This window comes from Silene latifolia, chromosome 10, assembly GCF_048544455.1.
Source record: "Silene latifolia isolate original U9 population chromosome 10, ASM4854445v1, whole genome shotgun sequence".
In the NCBI taxonomy this organism is placed as follows: Eukaryota; Viridiplantae; Streptophyta; class Magnoliopsida; order Caryophyllales; family Caryophyllaceae; genus Silene; species Silene latifolia.
Genome location: NC_133535.1, coordinates 135,184,822 through 135,207,549, shown reverse-complemented (window position 1 = coordinate 135,207,549; position 22,728 = coordinate 135,184,822). Strand labels below are relative to the sequence as shown.

Genomic DNA, 22,728 nt, shown 5'->3' with positions numbered 1-22,728 from the left:
AGGTGAAATGGGGTCACCTTGACGCAAGCCGCACTGAGGAAAAATACGATCGGATGGAGTCCCATTAATAAGCACCTACAAAGAGACTGTCTTGACACAAGACTTAATAAGCTGTCTGAAAGCTTTCGGAAAACCAAATAGCTTAAGAACATGAAACAGAAAAGGCCAGGAAACTCTATCAAAAGCCTTGTTCATATCCAGTTTGATTGCTCCGAAACAACGAGTGCCACTCCTACGCTGATTAATATAAGTAAGAATTTCATGACCAAGAACTCCACTGTCACTGATAAGTCGCCCAGGAAGAAACGCATTCTGATTTTGGCTGATAATATTTTCAGTTACCCTTCGGAGCCTGAGGGCAATACACTTCGAGGCGGCACGGTAAATGACATTACAAATACTGATAGGACGAAATTGTGAGATATTTTCGGGATTATCAACCTTGGGAATTAGAACAATATGTGTATTATTCCAAGCCGGAAGAAATTGACCGTTGTTCAGAAACCCAAGAACAGCCGCGGTAATGTCAGCATTAATAATATTCCAAAAAAATGATAAAAACGAGGCGGAAAACCATCCGGGCCTGATGATTTTTAGGCTTCATATCAAAAAAAAGCCTTTTTTACGTCAATGGCGGTGAAGGGCTGAGACAAAAAGTCTCGCTGCAAGTCATCTAACTGAGAAAAAAGATAATTCATCAAGTTCTGACAAGGAGATTGCTTGTTGTATTGGATTAAATAAATTCCTAAAGTGAGTCACAATTAAAAGAGAGAGATCTGACTCTGAAGAAGTCCAAGAGCCAGTATCATCTTTCAGCGAGATAATACGAAGCCTCTTTTGCCTTGATTTGACCCTGCTGTAAAAATAAGCAGTAGGAAGTCCGTCATTAAAATGAAATTCAGATTTAGCTCTTTGTGACCAGAAGGAATGTTGGATGCGAACATCATGTTCAGTAGCTTTAAGATTGTGAAGATAATCAGAACCAGTTGAGGAGTCGTGAATAAGTGAAGCCGATTTAGATAATTCCTGGGAAATAGAACTCCAATCAAGCATGAACAGACGACGATTATGAAGCACCCAATTGAGAATCCCAGAACGAATTTGACTAAGTTTCTTGATAACAGAAGACATAATATGACCAAAAGAAAAACTATGCCAAATAGACGTAACAAGAGCTTGAATCTCAGTGTGTTCAAGACACCAATTATCCACTCTGTAAGGTCGTTTTGGTTTCTTGATACGGGCAGATAAATCAAGCACAATAGGGGCATGGTCTGAAAGGAAAATGTTAAGATTTTGTATATGTGCTTCCGGAAAAGTGAGGAGCCAATCTTGTGGTGCATAACCACGATCAAGACGTTTCAAAATAAGGCTTGAGGTTTCCCTTTTATTAGCCCAAGTAAACTGAAGACCGAAGTATGGAAGCTCATAGAGAGGTGTATTGATTCGCCAATCATAAAAGGCTAAAATGAGGGAAAAGGCTGAAAAAGAGAAAAAGACCCAAAAGATAAGCTTGGAAATTACGTAACCAAAATAAAAAGGCCGAACTGAAGAGCTTGGACGGCAACAATCCACCCACGGCTATCCGCCAAATAACCACTATCCGGCTCTAAGAGTTCAACTATTCATGCACTATTCGTTAGGAATAGTGGTGCATAGAGTAGGCAATGGGCCGTGCTGGGCCGGCCCGCGTGCCGACCCACCGTGCCGTCCCCAAAAATTGGCCCGGCCCAGGCACGGATATTGGGCTCCTCGGGCCGTGCCGTGCCAGGCCCACTAATCCAAACCTACGCCGCGGCCCGCTCAAGGCACGACCATTTTCGTGCTCGGGCCGTGCCTGGCCCATGGGCTTTTCGTGCCTTGTCCGTGGGCCGGCCCATGTGCTTTAATATTTTTTTTATTTAAATAAAAAACGTTATATAATTGATATATTTTTAGTACTTTTTGTTTAATAAATGATGATTAATGGTTTAAATATATATTTTATTAAATATTAGTGTACTTTTAGCTTAATAAATGATGATTAATGGCTTAAATATATATTTTGTTAAACGGTTTTTTCCCATGGTACCCTCGAACTTTGTCAGATTACACATGATACCCCTCGTTTTAAGTTTCTACATATGATACCCCTGTGTTTACCATTTTTCTTCCCAGAATACCCTTATCTAATATACCGTCATAACGCCGTTACTTTTATTACCTAAATCCTAAATTTATCTAATAAACTAAAACTTAATCCCTAAATCCCCAAACTACCTATTATCATCATCTTCTTAAAAAAATGTGAACCAAAAAAAATCAACCTCATACAATCATGACTAAACTTCATATTCTCCATCCATTAAAGCCTGCCAAAAAGCTACCCAACACTCCAGCAAAAGGTATCACAACATCACAAACCCAATTCATTTAAGCTTTATGCATATTCTCCATAATCATGTGATTAAAAAAAAAAATAGTAAATCTAATAAACAACCAAGCAACCATCTTTTTCCTTGTTATTTCATCAAATCCCTGCTACTATTTTTCCCACTTACTCAATTATTGAGGCGGTTCCAATTGTTGTATTTTTCTGGGTTGTTTTTCATGATTTGTGCAAGTTTTCAACTTCAAAGTTGATGAATGTTTGGGTTTATTCATTTATGATAGATTAGGTAAATTAGGTTTTATGGGTCGTAATTTGCTGAAAAATTTCAGCTTCCAATATGAGGAATTGTTGATGAATTAAGTTTAGTTGGGTTGTCTGGGTTTTGGGGTTTTCTGAGTTGGTGTTATAATTGCTGCAACTTTTCAGATTCAAATTGGATGAATTTTATTGGGTTAAATCGTCCATATTCATCTTTTCTCCACAATTTTCCAAGCATACAACAAATTAGACCAATTGACAACCTAATTCACCATGTTCCCATTGATAGTGATTGAGTATATATTGCTGGTAATGGTGGCAGATTGAATAGAGGGAAAGAATGAGAGGTGGTTTGCAAATGGTGATGAGTGATGGGGTGTGGTTGCGTATGGGTAGGGGCAGTGGGGGTCGTGCATGGTGGTGATGGTTGAAGATGTAAAGCAAGAAGATGAAGATTATGAATTAGAAGATGTGTTACGGGTACAAGCAACATGTTAAGGGTTTAGAAGATGTAAACTAACGCCGTTATGACGGAATGTCAACTAAGGGTATTTTGGGAAAGAAAAAGGTAAATACAGGGGCATCATATGTAGAAACTTAAAATGAGGGGTACCATGTGTAATCTGCCAAAGTTCAAGGGTACCATGGGAAATTTCCGTTTGTTAAATGTTACTGTACTTTTTATTTAATAAATAATAATAAACGGGCCATTCTTCGTGTCGGGCCGTGCCAAGCCCGTCGTGCCTGGTGCGTGCCGGGCTCCACCGTGCCTGGGCCGTGCCTGGGCCGTGCCCCCGGCACGCACCGTGCCTAGGCACGGATTTTTGATGAAAATCGCGCCGGAGCCCGTCCAAAGCCCATTCGTGCCGTGCCCGTGCTTCCTCGATTTTCTCGTCGGGCCGTGCCGTGCCGTGCTGTGGGCCGTGCCTGGCCGTGCCGCCCATCGGCCCGCGGCCCTTTATGCCAACTCTAGTGGTGCACCTTACCAACTTTTAAACAAGGGAAGGATTTGTAGATTTTGAGCCATGGATTGAAAACAAAGGACACGTCTATGAATAAACTCTGAACAGTACATTTGTTCTAAGACACAAACTGTTTTGTCCGGGAAAAACAACAACCTTTGATTGTTTGTTAGTTGCACAAATATCCAAATAACGTGAATAAAGTTTAATCCCATCACCAAAAACCCAAAATCTTGTAGATAAAAATGGCCACTTCCCTCTTCTTTTCTACTCCATTAGTTCACCCTTCTTATTGTATGCCTCTTCTTATCTCAATTTTCATTACTTTCTTTGTCTCCGTCATTTGTTTACCTTTTTTATTTTAAATTTTTGTGAGAGAGTATATGTACTTTCCATAGTTGTTCAATTGCATGTTTGCTTGAATATTTGTTGTAATATTTTATTTTAATTTGTGGGTTGAAGATTCTGGGGTTGGGCTAATATGAATGATTTACAAATTTGTCACTGAAATTGGTATTTTAGATAAAATGTATGTGTTCTATAATGGGTTAATCTTCAAATTATAAATGACATATTTGTTTAAGTAGAATGATAGTAATAATTGAATGTTTAAACAATGAAAGGAGACGCGGTCTTATTCTATAATTTGTGTTTTTATTGACGATTGGAATTGGGTGTTTAATTATGTGTTGTTAATAGCAGATAGAGAAGTGAGGGGAGCAACATTTGGCAAATTGATTGGTTCTTCAAGTTTTAATCAGAAGGGGATTAATCAAAGCTGCAGGAAGAGGACTTTTACTGTCACTTCATTGGTAGGAAGAATTTTACTTGCATTTAGTTGTTTTCGATTGCAAATTGATTAATTATGATGTACATTTTTGGGTGTAGCGAGTCTTGTATGAGACGGTCATAGATACGAGGTCAACTGAAGTCCTCATATTTTCCCCACTTTAGCTATAGGGTGAGTAGGGTTAATGAGTGGTCTCACTTGTAAATTTAAATTTTTAACCATGGACTTAACTAAATAGGACGGGCATAGTTGCTGCAGGATCATCTGTGTTATGAATGAACAACCTAACTAATGGAAATGAGCGGACGTTTTGCAGTTTGGAAGGAAGGCGCCAGTAAAGTCTAAGCGAGAAACTGTAGTACCCGAACCAGATTACCGGATACCCATTGTTCTTCTTGGTATCCATTTCTTTCCTTCCAAAGGCTTTTCATAGTATTTCACTGGATGTCGGCTTGTATATAGCATAGAGTTGTTATAATAATGAGCTTCCTAGGATTGATATTGGAATTTAAAGACTGCATTATGTTCCCATTTTGGTTTGTGTAAACTGTAAAGCATGGTTAGCTTATTTAGTGTAATCGGCATTAAGAAACCTGACATCATCCGATCATGTTCCTAATATCTATAAATTTTAACTAATTTTGGTGTTAAATAGGTGCAACTGGTGGGTTAATATATACAGACAATCTAATAGCAGCGGTGCCAGTTGGTCTTCTAGGATTGCTTCTCCTAGTACAGGTATTATGTGTTGCATATACCTTATTCAAGTGATAGTCATGTGAAACTTGGTTCTCTGATCAGTCTAGCTATAATGTTTAGAATTATATATCTTCTGAAATTTTCAAATGAGAAGGGCTATTATTTCTGTGTAAAACACTGTGGACTCCGGTAGCTTGACGACACTGGCGGATCATAAGTAAGAGATCTAAGTGATGCGTGTCATAAGTCTACGTTTTCAGTTGTTTGTTGTACCAACATATGGAGTACTTACTAGAATGGCTAACTTTGTTTTGTATTTGCCAGGCTACGAGGGTAAGGTTTGTGTTCGACGATGAGGCTCTGGTTAGTCTGTTATGCCTTTCTGAAATTACTCAGCCTTACTATATCGTATGGATTATTATAAAGTACTGTATGACAGCCATAAGGAACAATTAGGAATTTTAGACTTAAATTGTTATAGAAATTTGATTAGTAGCTCTCTCGTTAAATTGATTCATCCTGGTACTCAGATTATTTGAAACGTTCGGTCTTTTTTTTTTATGACTTGGTTGCAGGAAGTAAAAGTAGGTTCAGAGCTGAAAGAATCAGGAGAAAATGTGTTTGTGGGTGGGAAGAACCGCTGGAAGTAAGTATAAACTTCACAACGACTTAATGCTCAACATTCTTTTCATCTTGTAATTTTCATTTTTCCTATTCTTCTAATTGTAACCATCACATGCCCAAATCACTGCATTCGAAAAGGTTCCTGCTCCAAGCGTAGTAAGGTGTGGTTGAGCTATTAACAAAGACTCGGTTTCCAAATGACCTTTCATTGAAAATTTACTCTTGAATGTTTTACTACAGGTACTCCTCTTTTGTAAACTGGGAGTTCTGGTGGCCAAATTTTCCGATTTTGGTTTACTTCAAAGAAACACAAACCAAGCCAGAAGGCCAGATTCACTTTTTCCCTATAATATTTGTAAGTATTAAGTACCTACTCTTTAAATTTCAGGGAAGAAGGTTGAATAATTGTTAGAAAAAATGACAAAGTATCTCTAATTATGTATTATCACATAACCAAAAAATATAAATGCTGAACCGTTTTAAGCCATTTTTCATTTTTACAACGGAAATGCTCCCTAAATGGCCATTCCAAATCTTCATTCACTCATTTTTTTTCCTTGTAGAAGAAGACTTCGAGTTCATTCCCTAGTCTTTAATGTAATATAGTAGGTAATCCGTAATAGTGGTGGTTTTGGTGACTGCAAATGAAACCAGTGGGCTCAGAATGGGAGATGAAACAAGGAGCTCTTAATGCTTACTATATCTAATATTGGATTGCTTCTTCCCTTAAGTTACTGATCTTCATGAAATCGCGCATATTGAGTCTAACTCTGTAATCCCCAATAGTAATATATATTGCTGGCTTAGACTTGAGAATTCTGTTCTTCAGCTCTGATTCTCCGCTAAAACTTCATATAAGGTGGTCACCTGAAATAGTTCTTCACATCTTTCTTTCTGTCAATTGTACGAAACTGGTTCCCTTTGAAAAACCGGTTCAAATATTCTTTAATATTTGATAGTCTCATTCACAACTATATTATGCTGTAATTAGAACCGCGTTACTATTAGATGGTCTCGTGTAAGCATTTGTGTCGATCTTTGTGCTCATAATGGTAATTGTTGATTTTTCTGATGTAACAGAATGGAAAGCAGCTATATGATACTATGGTAGAGCGAGCCGGTTCTTCAGTGACCAGCGGCCCTAAATAAGTTCCAAGAGTCGAGTTGTGAATTTCTTGCGAAGATGGCACATTGCATGGTATGATTACCCAAGTTTGCGTAAATGTCACCTTTTACTATGTTATACTTGTTATTTGTTTTCAGAATCGTGTTCATAAAGTAATAGCACCTTCACTTTGTAGTTTCTGCATATGATTTCTATTTTCACTCTATTGTTCTTGCAGCGCATCAGTGACGTGTTTCGTTACGATTCTAGGAATTTTATTCCAGACTTTGTTGCGCTCATTATTCTAGATTGCAGTGTAAATGTACTAGAAGAGATTACTTTTCGATTAAGTACCATTTCTATCCCCGTTTCAACTGAGTCAAAAACTCGTTATTTCTTGTCATTTGAATATCAAGGGAGTCAATTGATAAAGCAAAATGACTCACTAAAATGTGTCTGATTCTCGTGAAGTAGTAATTAGTCGATGCAATAGCGACACAATTTTTCTTATGGGTCATCTGAAAACAATTTGTGTTCAGTACAAGGTAGGTTGTATATAACTACATATCCTTACCTTGCTGTAGACAAAGCTGGAATTGAGGTAATTGGTCAAAAACCTGATGCCTGATGGTTATGATCCAGCTTATTTAGTAGCGAGTCTCGTGAAGGATTTGAACGACACAAATAGTGAGAGATAAAGAACATGAACTAAAGAATGATCAACACAGTGCCTTAGAAAAATAACCGCAATCATCTTCAGGGTTCGATCTGCAGCTCTGCAAATCCTGAATCTCAGGTTAACATAATGCAGAACGAAAGCTTACAACAGCAGATTTTCACGAGCTATGTTCTTCGGGCTCTATTACAGTTTTAGGTATAGGTACATAACCAAATATCGGAAACTCAGACATATACTCGGTTAAAATAAAAGACTGAAAATTTGAACTTTCATAAGAGGAATGGAGAGATAAATATGAGGCTTAAACAATTAAAAATGATACTAAATGTTTTATACACCGTCTGCCCTTTACATTTGACATGCGGGCCTCTTATCCTATGTAAACCAGGAGAAGCATTGCTCATAAGTCATACCCACATTCTTAAGTGCCTAACCCACATGAAGCTGGAATGAAGAATCGAAGTAACATAACCCACAACAGCCATGAGTCGTCAATCAACTGGAGCCTGACTTTTGTTAATCTTTCGAGAAGGAATTTTAGTTAAACAGACTCTACCTTTTAACACGCCTCTCCGATTTGCTGACTGTTGTAGAGTGACTGTTCTAGCAACTACGGAGTATAAGATCTCTAGCAAAATTTAATAATCCTTCCCTCAATTTTTGGTGCAATGAGCATCAGTACCATGTTGGGTGCATTGATCATAACCAACGCTCTTAAGAAAGTCTCGAATCTCTTTAGCTGTGGTATTGCTAGCTTGCAACAAGCGCTCGTCTTCCTCATAGATTAGATAAGGGGCTTCGGCTCCTTTTCTTGACAGCAACTTCTTGGCACCCTTCAACACATGGTATTCCCACCCTTGAACATCTATCTTAAGCAAAAGCACGGGTTCTGACTCAGGGATGACATCATCAAGAGGTACGGTCTTCACCTGAACTGCTATCTCTTCATTTGATTTGAAAGCCAACTTTGCACCAGCAGCAGAAACTGCACTGTTATCTAGTCGACCAACTAACTGCCAACGAAAGAGAACCATTGTGAGCCACAATTCCACAACAATCTATTTGTGGGAGCAACAAATACTATGTGAACCTATTCAAACAAATACCCTTATTCAAAGAAGAAGTTTAGTACTCCGTAACTATCACAATTTATGATATGGATAAGTGTCTCTAATGGATGGTTTTACAATATCTTAATGTTTAACCATTTGTAAATTTTTGGCGACATTGGGATTGGAGGTAGACTTGGTAACGGGTCAATTGGGGTCGGGTGTTAGTTCAGGTTCAAGTCATTCGTGTTTGCAAGGGTTGATCTGGTGTGCTGTTATCAACTTACTTATGAGTAATGGTTAGTACTCCCTCCATCCCACTTTTATTGTCCTACTTTCCTTTTTGGGAAGGATTTAAAAATAGGATGAAATTACTAATCTACCCCTTTAATTAAGAACAAGAGGGACATTATAATTTTCATAGGGGGAATGGTAGTTAAAAACTTAGGGGTATTAGTGGTAGTTTACTAATTTCATACTAAATTAAGATAAAAGTGGGAAAATTTTTGAAGAAAAGAGGACAATAAAAATAGGATGGAGGGAGTATGCGCCAATAAACGTTCGAGTCCCATTAGATGAGGTCGGATCAAATTTGGGTCATCTATCCGTTTGCGGATTGGATATGAGTCAGGTCGTTTGGGTCGGTCAGTTTAGCCGGGCGTATTGGAGGTACGGAGTTAAAGGGTAATATAGAGGCAGACAAGAATTAATCGATGGGTTATCTAGGGAGACATAAGGGAGTAGGAGATGACTATGGTTTCTCCAAAATCAAAGCAATCGTTACCCACCTCCCTCATAATGTGTCAAACCCAATCACCTCCAGGCTCCATGTATGAACCCCTTCTCAATTTAGCCCCTATTATTCCTTAGTCCACAACCATCAATGGACAAGAGGCATAAAGAAACAACTTCCCACTATTGCACAAAATATGAGGATTCGACACATCTCGAGTCACATTCTTGTGATTCTACTAAAGCCATTCCCCCACAAGGGGGATAATATCCAGTAAGTGGGATGATAAAATCAAATCTTCTACACCGGGAATGAATGTGGCAGACGACGGTTCCAGAAGAGGAAAGTGTCCATTCAAGTTTACAGAAGAGGAAACTTTATCACTAAGACATCAGCATCCATATGGAGGTCATAATTCAGCATCAGAACTACTTAAGCATCTCCTACACTCCTAACCAACCAATAATTTTTCGCTTAAGAAAGGGTTACAGAGTTAGTTTTACCGCGGTTTTGAATCCAGGTCATGAATATCACCATTCAATAACTTTACCAGCTACGATAGTTAATAAGTAACAGGTAAATATATCTATCAACACAAAACCATCAATCACAGACCTCATGAGTATTCTACTCACATTCAACTCTTTGCTCAACATGTCGCTGTAAATCCGCAACTATCATACCCTCAACTTAAACAAACATACACCATAAACCTCTCACAAATGTATACACAGCAGAAATAATAGAGTAATGCATTACTCCCTACATCCCAATGATTTATTTACCATTTTCATTCTTACGCGAGCTACTTAAATCAAAGGTAAACAAATGATTGAGACGGAGCGAGTATTATTTTCTGAACTGAACACACCAAAAAGAAATACCTTATGAAATGTAATATTCCCGATATGATCAGAAGCAGCAGCATCAAAAACAGTAACAAAATCCCCAACTTTATTAAAATAAATCCCATCACAAATCCTTTGTAAATTCTCAAAAACAGGTTCAAATGCCAAAACTTGAAACCCCATTACAGCTGCAGCAAAACTAGCCATACCCACATTAGCCCCAACATCAACAAAAATTCCCTTTTTACCTTTATCCCTAAACTTATCCATAACATCCTGCACTGTTTCAGAAATGTCAGGTTTTCTGAAAGGTTTACCCTTTAGAATTCTTTGTATATTTTTATGGGGTTTTTCAGGTAAATTACCAAGATCAGATAAAGCAAAGATAAAAGGGTATTTTAGTCCTTCAACAATGTTCGCAATTACTGGGTGTGATTGTGGGGATTTACTGCAGTCAAAAGGTGGGATCTTTGAGGTAAAGGGTGAATTTTGTTGGGTTTTGAGGGTAATTTGGGAATTATTGAGAAGATTTGTTGGATTTGAGGTGAAAAGGAAGAAGATGATGAGAAGGAAGGAGAGAAAGAAGAGTAAAAGGAGTGAATTTGAGGAGAGAAGTTTGGGAGTTCTGTCTCTTCTCCATGCATTTGCCATTGATAAAGATTGAAGCTTTTAAATTGATGTTTTCTGGGAATTTGGATTTGGAATTACTGGGTTGGATTTATTGTTTTGAGAGAGTGAAGGATGAAGATTGATGAATTGGGGAAGAACATCGAGATTAATGAACTTGAAGAAGAGTGTGGAGAGTGAGAAAGGAAGTGTGCGAGTGTGTGACGGACTGACGATGAAATTTGAGGGGGTGAAGTTTCTTAAAAACTTTTAAAGTTTCGGAAAATTCACACGATATTCTTCGTATTTCACATTTTGAAACAAAATACCCAATTTTGCATATGGAAAATTTTGAGAGGTCATAATTTGTGTTTTACAAATTCAAAAAGTAATGATTTTTTTTCAAATCGTTCATCATTTCGAGAACTATGATTTGGAAAAAAAATTGTCGTATTTGAAACTCGTGTCTAGGAGTTTTTGTATGTCCATTTTTTTTTAATCGAACAAACTTTGAGTTTTAGTCACAAGTTCCAAACTCGGAAAAAAATGTCACTTTTTGAGCTCGTAAACACGAGTTATGGCCCCTTAAAATTTTCCGGTTAAAAAAATTGGATATTTCGTACAAAATGTCAAACTTACGGGGTACCGCGTGAATTTTCCGAATAAATTTGACGTTATTGCAAATGGTTTATCGAGATAATTATGTTTATAAATGTTTGAGTGGAAATTAGGGTTGAAAACTTGAAATTAAATTCCTACTAAAATACTTCCAAGTTTAAATAATTGAGCATATAATAAAAGCTTTTTAAAAAAATTAATAAAACATTGATAATGAATACTTTTGTATTGTTTTAAGTTCATTATGGAGTAATACTTCTTTTATTTTTTGAAGTCGGAGCTTTAAATTTAACCGCAATGTAAAAATATATGAAAAAAAAAAAATACGATACTCACATTTCAAAAACGTCACATTCAATAAATATACGAGTGGTAATACGTAAATGTAGAAAAATATGGTAATTCCTTATTCCACCCTTTTTGGAAATCTCGATTTGGAATAATTGATGGTGGGTGTCCACATTATTGGAGAAAGAAAGATTGTACCACTTTATATAACTAAAGGGGATACTCCTCCTAATCTCATATTGCCAATTGGTTTTAGTATGGCCTTACGTTGTGGAGTGGTCTGTCTCTCTTCCGTTTGGGTGTGGCCCGACCCGTTTGCATGTTCTAAGATGCATTTTATGCTAATATGGTAATGCTTCTGTTGTTGTATAATCGAAAATGTAACAATAAGCGACAAATGAGGAAGCAACTGTCAAAATTTACCATAAACAGCCTCCAGAGTTCAATTAATATGGTGAACAAATTTACTTAATAAAACCATGGAGTTTGGTGTACATACATTACATTTAATAATACAAGAGGTTACCATTGTCCATTTGCCAAATGCAATAATACTTAGCGTAACAGTTGAGCTCTCCAATCCTGCTCTAACATTATGCCATTTCCCTTCAAGGTGTTAATGCATCAGGTAACTTATAATAAATGTCTCCAAATTCTTGAGGTTTACGATCCTGAATCCACCCAACCCGACCCATCTGCGATAGGTGGATACCGTGTTCATTCTGTAATGGCTTCTCACCATAGTCTCTCAATCTATAGCTTCTATAAGAATGGTAAGAAGCCTTAAGGAGTTAAGGGACTTACTTTACTTTTTCTTCTACGAAGAACCCGAGTAAATTTCCTTCTTTAGCACTATTTATTGATTTTGACAATTTTTGTGTAGGGAAATTTTGTCTGATGTCCTACTCAATTTTCGAATGTCCCTCTTTTTCTACATGTCATGGATGTTTATTTGAAGAAATAAAATGAAATTGCAAGTGTTACTAAGATTACTAACGAATCTCATGCGACTCATTGCAGGATATCAGTGGTTCAATGCTAATCCTTTGGATACTTTGTATAAACATAGCTGGTTTATACGCCTGTCCGCGTCCTGATCATTTCAATGTCACAGATTATGGAGCTGTCAGCAGCATTACTGTCGACAGTTCTCAAGTGGGTAAAATCATTCTTTGACAAGTTTTAAGGTCGGGCAGAAGATCTTGTGCAAGTCTAACATATTTTCTGGTTCTGCCTTAGGCTTTCTTAAACGCCTGGAATTCAATATGCAATTCAGAAGTCGATAATCCAACATTGCTTGTTCCAGAATGGAGAACATTCTTACTGAATCCCACTGTTTTCTCTGGACCTTGCAAGCCCAAACGCATCAACGTCGAGGTTCTGTAATTTCTGTTTTCTGTCTATTCGTCTATGTACTATGTTACTCTAGCTCTCATATTAACAAGCTTACATGTGTTCCTATACTGTGAAACTAGATCCACGGCGAACTTCTAGCACCGCCTTTACCTTCTGCTTGGGCAAAACACGATCCGGGCCAGTGGCTTGCCTTCAAAGAGGTTAGTGGACTCCGAGTTTATGGCAATGGAAGAATCAATGGACAAGGCTTTGGTTGGTGGAACCAATCATGTAAATACCACCCGGGAATGGTAACTTATACGCTCAATACCATGATTGATTCGATTGTTTTCAATTCTGTTGTCTGTTGAAATAACGAGTTCTTCCCAACTCTTGTTTTTTGCAGGCAGGATGCATCAAACTGGCACCAACTGTGAGTATTTGCCTCAGAAATCAGGAAAGTGGCAAAAGAGAATTTTGGCCAAAAATCAGTTTCTCATAAATGTTTTGAACAGGCAATCAAGTTCCTTAAATGTAATGAGACTAGTCTCACCGGGATACACTTCATCAACAGTTCACAAACACACGTTACACTGTTAGGATGCGATGAGTTTCATATTGATTCTCTCTCAATCGAGGCACCTGGAAACAGCCCAAATACCGATGGCATTCACCTTCAGCATGCTCATAATGTGATCATTACAAACACTATGATTGGAACAGGTACCATAATTGTTTTTTCTAAGAGAATCGCTACAGTTTTATGCATCAAATTCAGAACTCCTGGCACACGAAAACCAGGAAAAGAAAAATCAGTGATAGGATTCAAATGAATTTTTGATTTCTGAAGTTTTAAAGAGCCTCAAACTGAATCAATAAAGTTTCTGACTTTGATAGGTGATGATTGCATTTCAATTGGAGATTATACATCCAATATTGATATCGTGAACATTACTTGTGGACCTGGGCATGGCGTGAGGTGATCATCTTAATTAGATACTGATCTTAATATTATCGGCAGTGGTCATGGCTCCTAACCCTTGAATGGTTTTCAGATCATATACATTTTAGAAAAATAAATTAGTAGTTGATCCATCATTACTCTTAACGGTTTTAAGTCCGAACCCTGTGTCAGGGACTCAGGGGTCCAAATCTCGGACTGTCGGACAGCATTATTTTTGCTCCAAGGTCTGCCACTGATGTCAATAAATACATCCTAGGAACTGACATGACAAATATATGTTGGAAATAATTAGATTTGTTCTTGAAACAGCATTGGTAGTCTCGGTAAAGGAGGAAGCTATGTCCAAGTGCAGAACATACATGTAAAGGATGTATATTTCAAGGGCACCACAAATGGAGCTCGGATTAAAACATGGCAGGTAAAAAAAGGAAAAAAAAAACTCTGATTTTCACCATACAAACGCACGGTAAGCCACAAAATTGCCCACTGTAATTACTCCTGAAAATATTTTTCTTAACATATGGAATTGTTTGCTATCCTGTAGGAAGGAAGAGGCTTCGTTCGGGGAGTCATATATGAAAACCTCTTCTTCAATTCAGTGAGAAACCCTCTAGTTATTGACCAGAATTATGGCACAAGAAACGGCACAGTTAAGGTAAACAGAAACCATCTTTACAACGTTATACTATATGTCTTTCGATCCAACTTTCATTTTGGGTCATTTGGAAACGGTATTTCTATGTTACCGAGTATTTCTTACCATCTAGTTTGCAGGAGACCTTGAGGCGTTAGGAATTGGGATAATTTTGTGAATTGACTTTTCAAGATAAAAATGTTAATTCCGAGTTTACGACTTTTCATATTACCTCATGTATCTGTTATCCGACAATTGGAACCATCCATTGTGGATTTACTAGCTAACAATTTTATTTGACTGCATCACTTGCAACCAATCCGAGTCTAACTAACCTAGCACATGTAATGCTCCTCTTGAGTCTTGACAAGAAGTTCATAGTTACTAAATTATTTATGTAGGCGAAAAACGGAGTTCATGTATCAGATGTGGCATACAGAAATTTCTACGGCACCTCAGCTAGCAATGTGGCGATTAATCTGAACTGCAGTGAGTCGGTGGCATGCACCAGCCTGAGATTGGACTCGATCGTGCTTTGGCCAGACTATCGACTCAAGGAAGTGACTTCTTATTGCTCCAATGCATACGGTGTAAGTATGGGAGTAATACAGCCTCCCCCATGTCTTAACCATACCAGCTTCGGATAAAATATTGATTTGCTTAAACAATAAAATAGCATCTAATCTTTTGGCTACTATCTTCTTGTTTAGAGTACACGTAAGTTTTCAATGCAACAACTTTTAGCATTCTGCGTTCCGTGAGTACGTGACAACAAGTGACATGGCTATATAGAGAGTGGCGAAGCGAGGGGTTAGTACGGATTGCTGACCCCAAGCCATGATAAATTGATAATTGATGCATACGAATTTTTTTATTTAAAATATTTGATTTTTTCTAAGTTTCTCTATTGTACATAACAAAGTATATCCCTCAAAATAGACTTCTTATTTCCTGTAAGCCCTCACCTACATTCATCCAGGCCAAGAAAATTCCGAGCAAAAAAATACCACAAATCATAGTGGAATCGACGTACATTGCCTAGGATGAAAATTTTCTGCTGATAATAATTTTGTTACAAGGCGCCTGAGCCTGTCAGCACCAGGGCCGGGAAGTAATTCCGTAGTATTTACAGAGATGGCAAAATCTGACCTGATTGGAGAACTTCTTTCTGAACCGCGTGAAACCTGACCAGTAGTTCGATCTGTATGGTTTCTGTTTTTAGTAACCAGCCATTTTCCAGACACAAACCCGTGGGCTTCCCGGCCTAGAAGCTCAGAATCGATTTGATCAAGAACTGATTCTTTTCTTCCAAATTTCCTTGCGAAGGGTGCATTGCTATTGACCATTTGCTGAAAGTCGTCACGTGTTAGAAAATGAGGGTGTTGTTTAGGGGGTGTATCCCATGATATGAAATGGAGATCATGGTTAACAGTGGTGTTCTTGAACTCTTCGACATTGCAAATGACGGTGTGGAAGTACCCTTCGGGTGAGGATAGGAAGTTTGCATAGTACATTAGGACTGTCCTTGGGAGGTTATCCCAACCCCATAGACAGTATTCCACGAAAGGCCGAGAAAGCATCATCCAAGCGGATCCTGATATAACTCAATTGGTATTAATTTTCGATTCAGGATTAACATTAAAAGATTGAACTAAAGAGAGTTACTGATACCTGTGTATAATTTGAATGCAGTAGGTATGCCTCTTTGTTCAGGCACCCAAAATACATCAGACTTTTCGGAAGTGTACAAACCAGGGTCAATTATTACTGGTCTTGCTCTCTGAAACCTGTCGGATTTCGTAATAAACAGACATTTAGATAAAAAAAAAGATTGTATAGCGTAAAACAAATTCATCTTTATACACCTCATTTAATGATGATAGTGATATTGAATATGTTGCACCATACAACGGTCTTACATAGAAACAACGGTTAAAGATTAATATAAGTTGGTTTGAAAATATACAAAAGAGAGATGAGCCACATACTCTTTCCACCCAATGTCATTTGTATGCTCAATAAAGTTTAGTTCTCTTGGTAAGGTTGATAATACATGTAGCAAATCTGTTGAACAGAATTTTACAAAAATTAAAAACTGTCTTAAACTGAAGCAAATCTACAAGATCAACTATTCAGAAACAAGCATTGCAGTAATTATTATTTTTGTCAAAAGATTAGGTTAGTTAATCAAAATTTTACAAGCCTGCCCATATTTTGATACCCTGCCCTATATGTATTGTAATATTTACGGTTTTTTTAATGTGTACACTTATGACACACATTAATAAGCTTTTTGTGGAAAGATTTATAAGAGATTCTTATTAAAAATGCAGGTATGAACTTACTTTTAGAAAAACCGTAATAGTTAATATAATAATAAAAGGTGAAAGTTGAAAGTTTACTACTTTACAGAGAAACTGATGAAAGATCATTGAGCACTTTGAGCATCAGCTAAAGTAATCAACAAAAAAGTTCATTCTTGACTAAAACAACCCACATCTAGATGCAACAGCACAATCTTAACTCGAAAAAAAATTGAGTTCAGCTAACATGAATACAAGTAAAATTATAAGAAAATGACCAATTAAACATTTAAACCAACAAAAAAAATGGTTTAAGTAGGTAAAACGACCAATGTACGCGACCTTACACTCATCTTAATATCAAAAAAGTGTGCCTAGTTCCTGTGGCGGAACTAGGCAATGGAGGTTGCCCCTCTAATTAATGAAAATTTTGAAGCTTTTAGCAGAAAGTTTCGACTTTTTTTCTAGTTTACTCTAGTAGTCCACTCCCAGTTAGATTTTTCCGCTCCCTAACCTCAAATCCTTGTTCCGCCACTACACTAAGCAAATAACCATAATTAACAAAAGTAGATACATACCATCCTGAGTGACAAGAGGATAATCAGAAGCACTCAAATTAATAAACCAATCCCAAATTCCACCATGTTTGATCAAAATAGCCATAGCATGAAGAGTATTAGTAACCATAGTAGGACCTCTATAAGTAACTAAATTACTCTTAGCCATAACTCTAACATTACCAACTTGACTAAAAACACTTTGTTTTTCAACAAAATCAACCAACTCTAATCTTTCATGTAATGTTGCTTCTAAATCCAAATGAATTACATATTGATTTAATGGATGATATAATGCCATTAATGTCCTTTTTAAGCTTTCTCCATCACCTCTTGATCCTGATATTAAATATGCTATTTTGGGTATGTTGTTTTTTGATGATGTTGGTGTTATTTTTAGTTTTGATTCTACAAAGTTTGTGTTTTTTGTGTTTTTGTTGAAGGTTTTTCTTGGGATTTTGAAAAATGGGTTTTTTTTGTTGTAAGATGATATGATCATTAATGAAGAGATTACTAAAATTGATGTTGTTATTGCTATTAGAAATAACCATTTCTTTCTTTTTTGGATTTGGGATGTTTTGTTGTTGGTCCAAACATCCATATTATCGATATTATTCGCTAGTAGAAAAAGATTAATTTGCGACTCCCTATTCAAAGATGATCATGTTTATTATTTGGAATTGCAATGATTTTTGGAGAGGTTTTGGTTGGGAAGTGAGGAGGAGTGTTGTTGATTCAGGTGTTATGTATGACAATCAAATTAGGAAGTGAGTAGATGAATTTGTGTGTTTATTATAGGAGGTTGACAGGTGGGTGAGAAATGGATGGTGGGACTACAAGATATTGGAAAGTTAGCCAATCAAACATAGACACAAAACATAGAATGTATGTGCTCCCTACTCCCTATGAAAGGTGCTCATTGTAGGCTTGTAGCAATACGTATGCTTATTATGGTGAGACATTCTCCACCTATTTGTGATTTCACTTAGAGGTGATTAAAAGCGGACTTGAATTGGATTTTAGTTAAACTTAACATTAATTTAGAGCCTTTGTATAAATGGGCTAGTTGGTTTGGGATAGCTGGGCAACCGATTTATATATATTTTTGGATGCTTCTATTCAGCGTTTTCTTCCCGCATTATACTAGCAGCTAGCAGTGTTTTATGACTCTTATCCATATTCTTTGTATTTGTGTACGTATCAACAGCAGACATTAAACTTCACTGTGTCATCCTCTATTCACAAATTTTTGGCTAAGACCGTTTTAAGTTAAAACGACAGTCAAAACCGGATTTGTGATTTAGTTAGTGTGTACAAGAACTTAGTAAATGCAGAGCAAGTGGTTGTGAGTCTTGTGACAGGTGAGCATAAGTGCATGAGCAGTGTGAGCACCAACCTTTAGAAGTATAAACTAGTGGAGCATAGTGAAGTATATAGAATAATTCAAAGAGCTAGTCTTGCTTGTGACGGATTTAATCCCGTCGTCTGAGTTTGTGACTCTTCTACAAAGGAGAGAGAGTCAAGGTGGGCAAAAGACTCCTCCACGTATCCCACTCACTACCGATGGGAATGGGAATTTTGTGAGAGAAAACAGTATCCGTCACAAGCTTGTGACGGATATCGCTCGTCTTCATGAAATTTTGTATAGTTCAAAAGAGGTAAACATTTAAAGTGTTTAGTTAGACTTTTGATGGGAATAAAAGGAAGAGAGATACAAAGATAACAATTTCTTAAAGTCACTTTGCCTATAATTACACCACTACATGATCAATGTGGTAGGGGCCTCCTATTTCAGATTCTTTGCTGAAATATGATGTGAATACCGACTGTAGAATGTTCTGTTTTGTTTTCACACTTGGACTAGAGACTTGAAAATAAGGATTTAAGGGATTCGAAATCATGGACATCTCTTCTTAAGTTCTCATGAGTATCGACTATACCACTGCCTTGCAGGTTGAAATTTTTTTTTTTTTTTTTTTTTTTTTTTTTTTTGGCAGCTGTAAATGCAGGTTGAAATTTGTGGGTATGATAGTCGTGATAAACTGGACTTCGACGTACTCTATTTATGTTATTGCTAACCAAATATACATTTTAGTTTTGACAAGTACTTTCGAAAGTTGTTTACTTTAGTTTCTGGTAATATAACTTTCCACGAACACACAAAAAAAAAACGGGATGACAACCTTAGGCGGAAAAATGCTTCAGTTTAGAGCACATAATGGGAAATCATCCTCATGGACTTGCCAGTGGTTACTGGAAAGAGATCCTCTTAACCCAAAAAGGTTTAAATTTATAGTGTGGCACAAGGGAAAACATTATTGTTAGAAATAGTTAGTCCAGGAGGATCATAACCCAGGAGACAAGAGGAGCTAAAAGCTAATCAATTTGGATTGCCAATAAAAGAAGGATTGTCTAAATTGATGGGCTGAATTGCTGAAACTGTTTGTTCGTTCATGTTTTTCTAGGCCCGTATGATATGTGCCACAAAATAAGACCACTTCGCCCAAGTTTAACTACAATAGTTGCTAACTATTGATAAGTTCCAACTTTCCTAGTGATCACCTTTCAAGAGCTTGTTGAATCCTGATTTTCCTGGCTTAATTTCGCTCATTTCAGTTTTAAGCAGCTCTGTTTAGTTCAGTTGAGTTCATCTCTTTATAAATTAACTTTTACTTTAACTCAATTCAGTTCAATTTAGCTTAACTATATTTAGTTTTGTTTAGTTTAGTTCTACTCTTATCAACTGAAAAAAATAGAGTTTAAAGTCGTCGACTATCATGTCATTCATGTGCATAAATCATTTAGTAAAAAATTTTACCAAATAAACGAATATACCGTAGTGGCATAGTGGAGCGAGGGGAAGTTAACAGATATTTCGTTCTCACTACTGTATGAAAAATTCGAAGTTGTGAATTCAAATTTTCGAATTTTTCTCAAGGTTACCTGTTATACTATTACCCATTCGTTCCCATTAAAAAATTTCCACCACTCCGAATACATTACGGTAGTGTCAACTTGAATACAGGATAGTTACTCGTATTTTATATATATCGAGTATTTATAGTTGAATAAACTAGCTTGATTTCTTAAACTCGTGGTGAGACCGTCTAAAAAATACTCCTTCCGTCTCAGTCATTTGTTTGGCTTTGGTTTTGAAACAAAGACCAAGGAGATGAAAGGGGACAAACAATTATTAGATTTCAAGTGGATCAAAATGAGTGAGGTCGATCTAATTACCCACCCATAAAAGACATTTTTAAAATAAAAAGGCAAACACTTAACTAAGACACCCAAAATGTAATAGGCAAACAAATAACTGGAACGGATTGGTACAGAATGGGTACAATGTTCAAGGAAAGCTTCTTCTTTGAGGTCATTGAGCCGATCCACCTCATGTGAGTTGACTTCTTTCACATTGGTCTCCGAACTACGTATTCTACTAGGCTAAGAGGGTCTTCCGGCCAATGGAGTAATTCTTACAAGCAAGTACCAATTAGTCTCACTATAGACGAATATATTCGTTTAAAGTGAAAGACGGGTCAAATATATTTAAAGTGGTGATATTCTTGGGTTTCACCATATAATTTGTTACTTGTTTTATATTTAAAGTGAGTGGATATTTGGCTTGTCTATAATTATAGACGGATATCTCTCGTCTATAATGAGAATTTGTGATCAAATACAAAGAAATTTTTAAAAAAACAATCTAAAGACACGCCAGATAACATTTGTGCATTTTTATGTACTACTCTTTTATTCGTCTTTTTTAATCTTTGTAATGGGTTTTAATCATAGGCTACTTACATAATTGTAATAGCAAATCATATGATCGGACAATCGGACATAAGGAAATAAATATAGATTCAATCCGGTAAAAAGTAATTACGTCAAAAATATATTCCGAGTTTTAATAGCTCTCAATTCTTCGTAACTTGACCATAGTGCTGATTTTGGTCTTTGGAGCACTCTTTTTCATTAATCAGACAATAATCAGACGTTACTTATGGTGTAGTGGCCATGTTAGTTGTTTGCATGGTCAATGGGATTTGCATTGTTTCATACTCAAAGGTTTCTAAATTTCATTCTTAATTAGGGTTTAGGTTAGACTATTTGAACATTATGGATTTTCATCGATCTCGAAAACTAAGATACATTTAAGCATGCATTAAAGTATTAAAGTGGACAGATTATCTCAATTATTTGTTTAATTTTAATCAAAATGTCTTTTGCATAGAATATAAAAAACAAAATAATAATTGAATCGGAGAGAATATTATGTAGTAACTAGGTTTGGTGTCCGACTACGCCCGAACTACCTTTATTTACCTTTTAAATTTTATTTTCTATGAAATATGATACGCTAAATTTGTTAACCCATACATTTACAATTTATATCTTGAAATTATGATGAAATGTAAAAATCATCTACAAATTATGAGACACGTTTACCACCCCCGATGTTAATATTATTACTTTCACTACATCCCTTGTTAATACTATTTCTTCGGTTATTGTTGTTTGTTTAACTACTCCTGCTATTTTTACGGTTAACCCGTTAGTTTTGTCAAACTCAAATGTTTAAATAATATTAATATTTTCTTAAAATCGAATTGTTAGTTAATTTTTCATACTCTCTCCGTTGTCCCTATGTTACTTTCATTACATGTGTTGTGACTACTATTACTTTCACTTCCTCCGCCGTCATTATTTTTTTTCATTACTCCCGCATTTATTATTGTTAATTTCACTACTTCCCTTGCTGCTAATATGACTTTCACTACTCCCGCTGCTATTATTGTTACTTTTACTACTCACAAGTCACAATGCGTCGAGTAGCTTACCGATCGATTTAACAAATATAATATTATTAGATTTATATATTTAAATAAATCTGAAATATTAAATTAGAATATTATTAAAGTGCAATCATTATTTTTTAGTAATTAAATTACAAATTTAATGAATTATGAAATATTATATTTTTTGGAAATCTAGATTGATTTATTTACCTTTTAATTGTTTCCAAAATATAACATATTTATATTATATTTTTGTATGTTAAATAACTAACATCTTTATACTAATTAATATCATAAGTGGGGTCTGTTTACTTTAAGGAAACTTACCACATTCTGGTATTCTCTAAATTTATATTTCAACCAAAGCTATATAATATTTACATTGAAGTCCCTTGTTCGGGTCCATCACACAGTGCTATAATTAAAAATTATATAATATAATTAATTTGTATAGATTTATTTAATTACATTAAAGTTCCTTGGTTTCTGAAATTACTATTGATGGG

At 36.2% G+C, this 22,728-nt stretch overlaps 5 protein-coding genes across 6 annotated transcripts; 2 read left to right on the top strand and 3 right to left on the bottom strand.

The window, feature by feature from the left end:
* Positions 1 to 75: 75 nt before the first annotated feature.
* On the bottom strand, positions 76 to 2,412 carry LOC141608299 (uncharacterized). The gene is made up of 4 exons (XM_074427663.1): positions 2,367 to 2,412; positions 760 to 1,481; positions 627 to 677; positions 76 to 441 (listed from the first exon to the last, which is right to left on the bottom strand). Exons 1-4 carry the CDS (start codon positions 2,410 to 2,412, stop codon positions 76 to 78), a joined length of 1,185 nt encoding a protein of 394 aa, XP_074283764.1.
* Positions 2,413 to 3,654: 1,242 nt separating this feature from the next.
* On the top strand, positions 3,655 to 7,179 carry LOC141606003 (uncharacterized). Of its 2 annotated transcripts, none has more exons than XM_074424962.1 (8): positions 3,655 to 3,885; positions 4,294 to 4,403; positions 4,698 to 4,779; positions 5,037 to 5,119; positions 5,405 to 5,443; positions 5,656 to 5,726; positions 5,945 to 6,059; positions 6,785 to 7,179. In XM_074424962.1, exons 1-8 carry the CDS (start codon positions 3,837 to 3,839, stop codon positions 6,851 to 6,853), a joined length of 618 nt encoding a protein of 205 aa, XP_074281063.1. In that variant the 5' UTR covers positions 3,655 to 3,836; the 3' UTR covers positions 6,854 to 7,179. The 2 variants fall into 2 exon arrangements, with proteins under 2 accessions (XP_074281063.1, XP_074281062.1); XM_074424961.1 differs by having other exon boundaries at positions 4,291 to 4,403.
* Positions 7,180 to 7,763: 584 nt separating this feature from the next.
* On the bottom strand, positions 7,764 to 11,068 carry LOC141606002 (uncharacterized). Its single transcript, XM_074424960.1, has 2 exons — positions 10,155 to 11,068; positions 7,764 to 8,501 (listed from the first exon to the last, which is right to left on the bottom strand). Exons 1-2 carry the CDS (start codon positions 10,767 to 10,769, stop codon positions 8,142 to 8,144), a joined length of 975 nt encoding a protein of 324 aa, XP_074281061.1. The 5' UTR covers positions 10,770 to 11,068; the 3' UTR covers positions 7,764 to 8,141.
* A 1,080-nt stretch (positions 11,069 to 12,148) lies between these two features.
* On the top strand, positions 12,149 to 15,257 carry LOC141606001 (putative polygalacturonase At1g80170). The gene is made up of 10 exons (XM_074424959.1): positions 12,149 to 12,258; positions 12,651 to 12,785; positions 12,870 to 13,007; positions 13,106 to 13,276; positions 13,372 to 13,398; positions 13,481 to 13,688; positions 13,863 to 13,944; positions 14,239 to 14,347; positions 14,474 to 14,584; positions 14,965 to 15,257. Exons 1-10 carry the CDS (start codon positions 12,226 to 12,228, stop codon positions 15,208 to 15,210), a joined length of 1,260 nt encoding a protein of 419 aa, XP_074281060.1. The 5' UTR covers positions 12,149 to 12,225; the 3' UTR covers positions 15,211 to 15,257.
* Positions 15,258 to 15,415: 158 nt separating this feature from the next.
* LOC141606000 (beta-glucuronosyltransferase GlcAT14B-like) lies at positions 15,416 to 18,185 on the bottom strand. Its single transcript, XM_074424958.1, has 4 exons — positions 17,445 to 18,185; positions 16,552 to 16,627; positions 16,235 to 16,350; positions 15,416 to 16,157 (listed from the first exon to the last, which is right to left on the bottom strand). The coding sequence occupies exons 1-4, from the start codon at positions 18,022 to 18,024 to the stop codon at positions 15,577 to 15,579; spliced, it is 1,353 nt and encodes a 450-aa protein (XP_074281059.1). The 5' UTR covers positions 18,025 to 18,185; the 3' UTR covers positions 15,416 to 15,576.
* Positions 18,186 to 22,728: the final 4,543 nt, after the last annotated feature.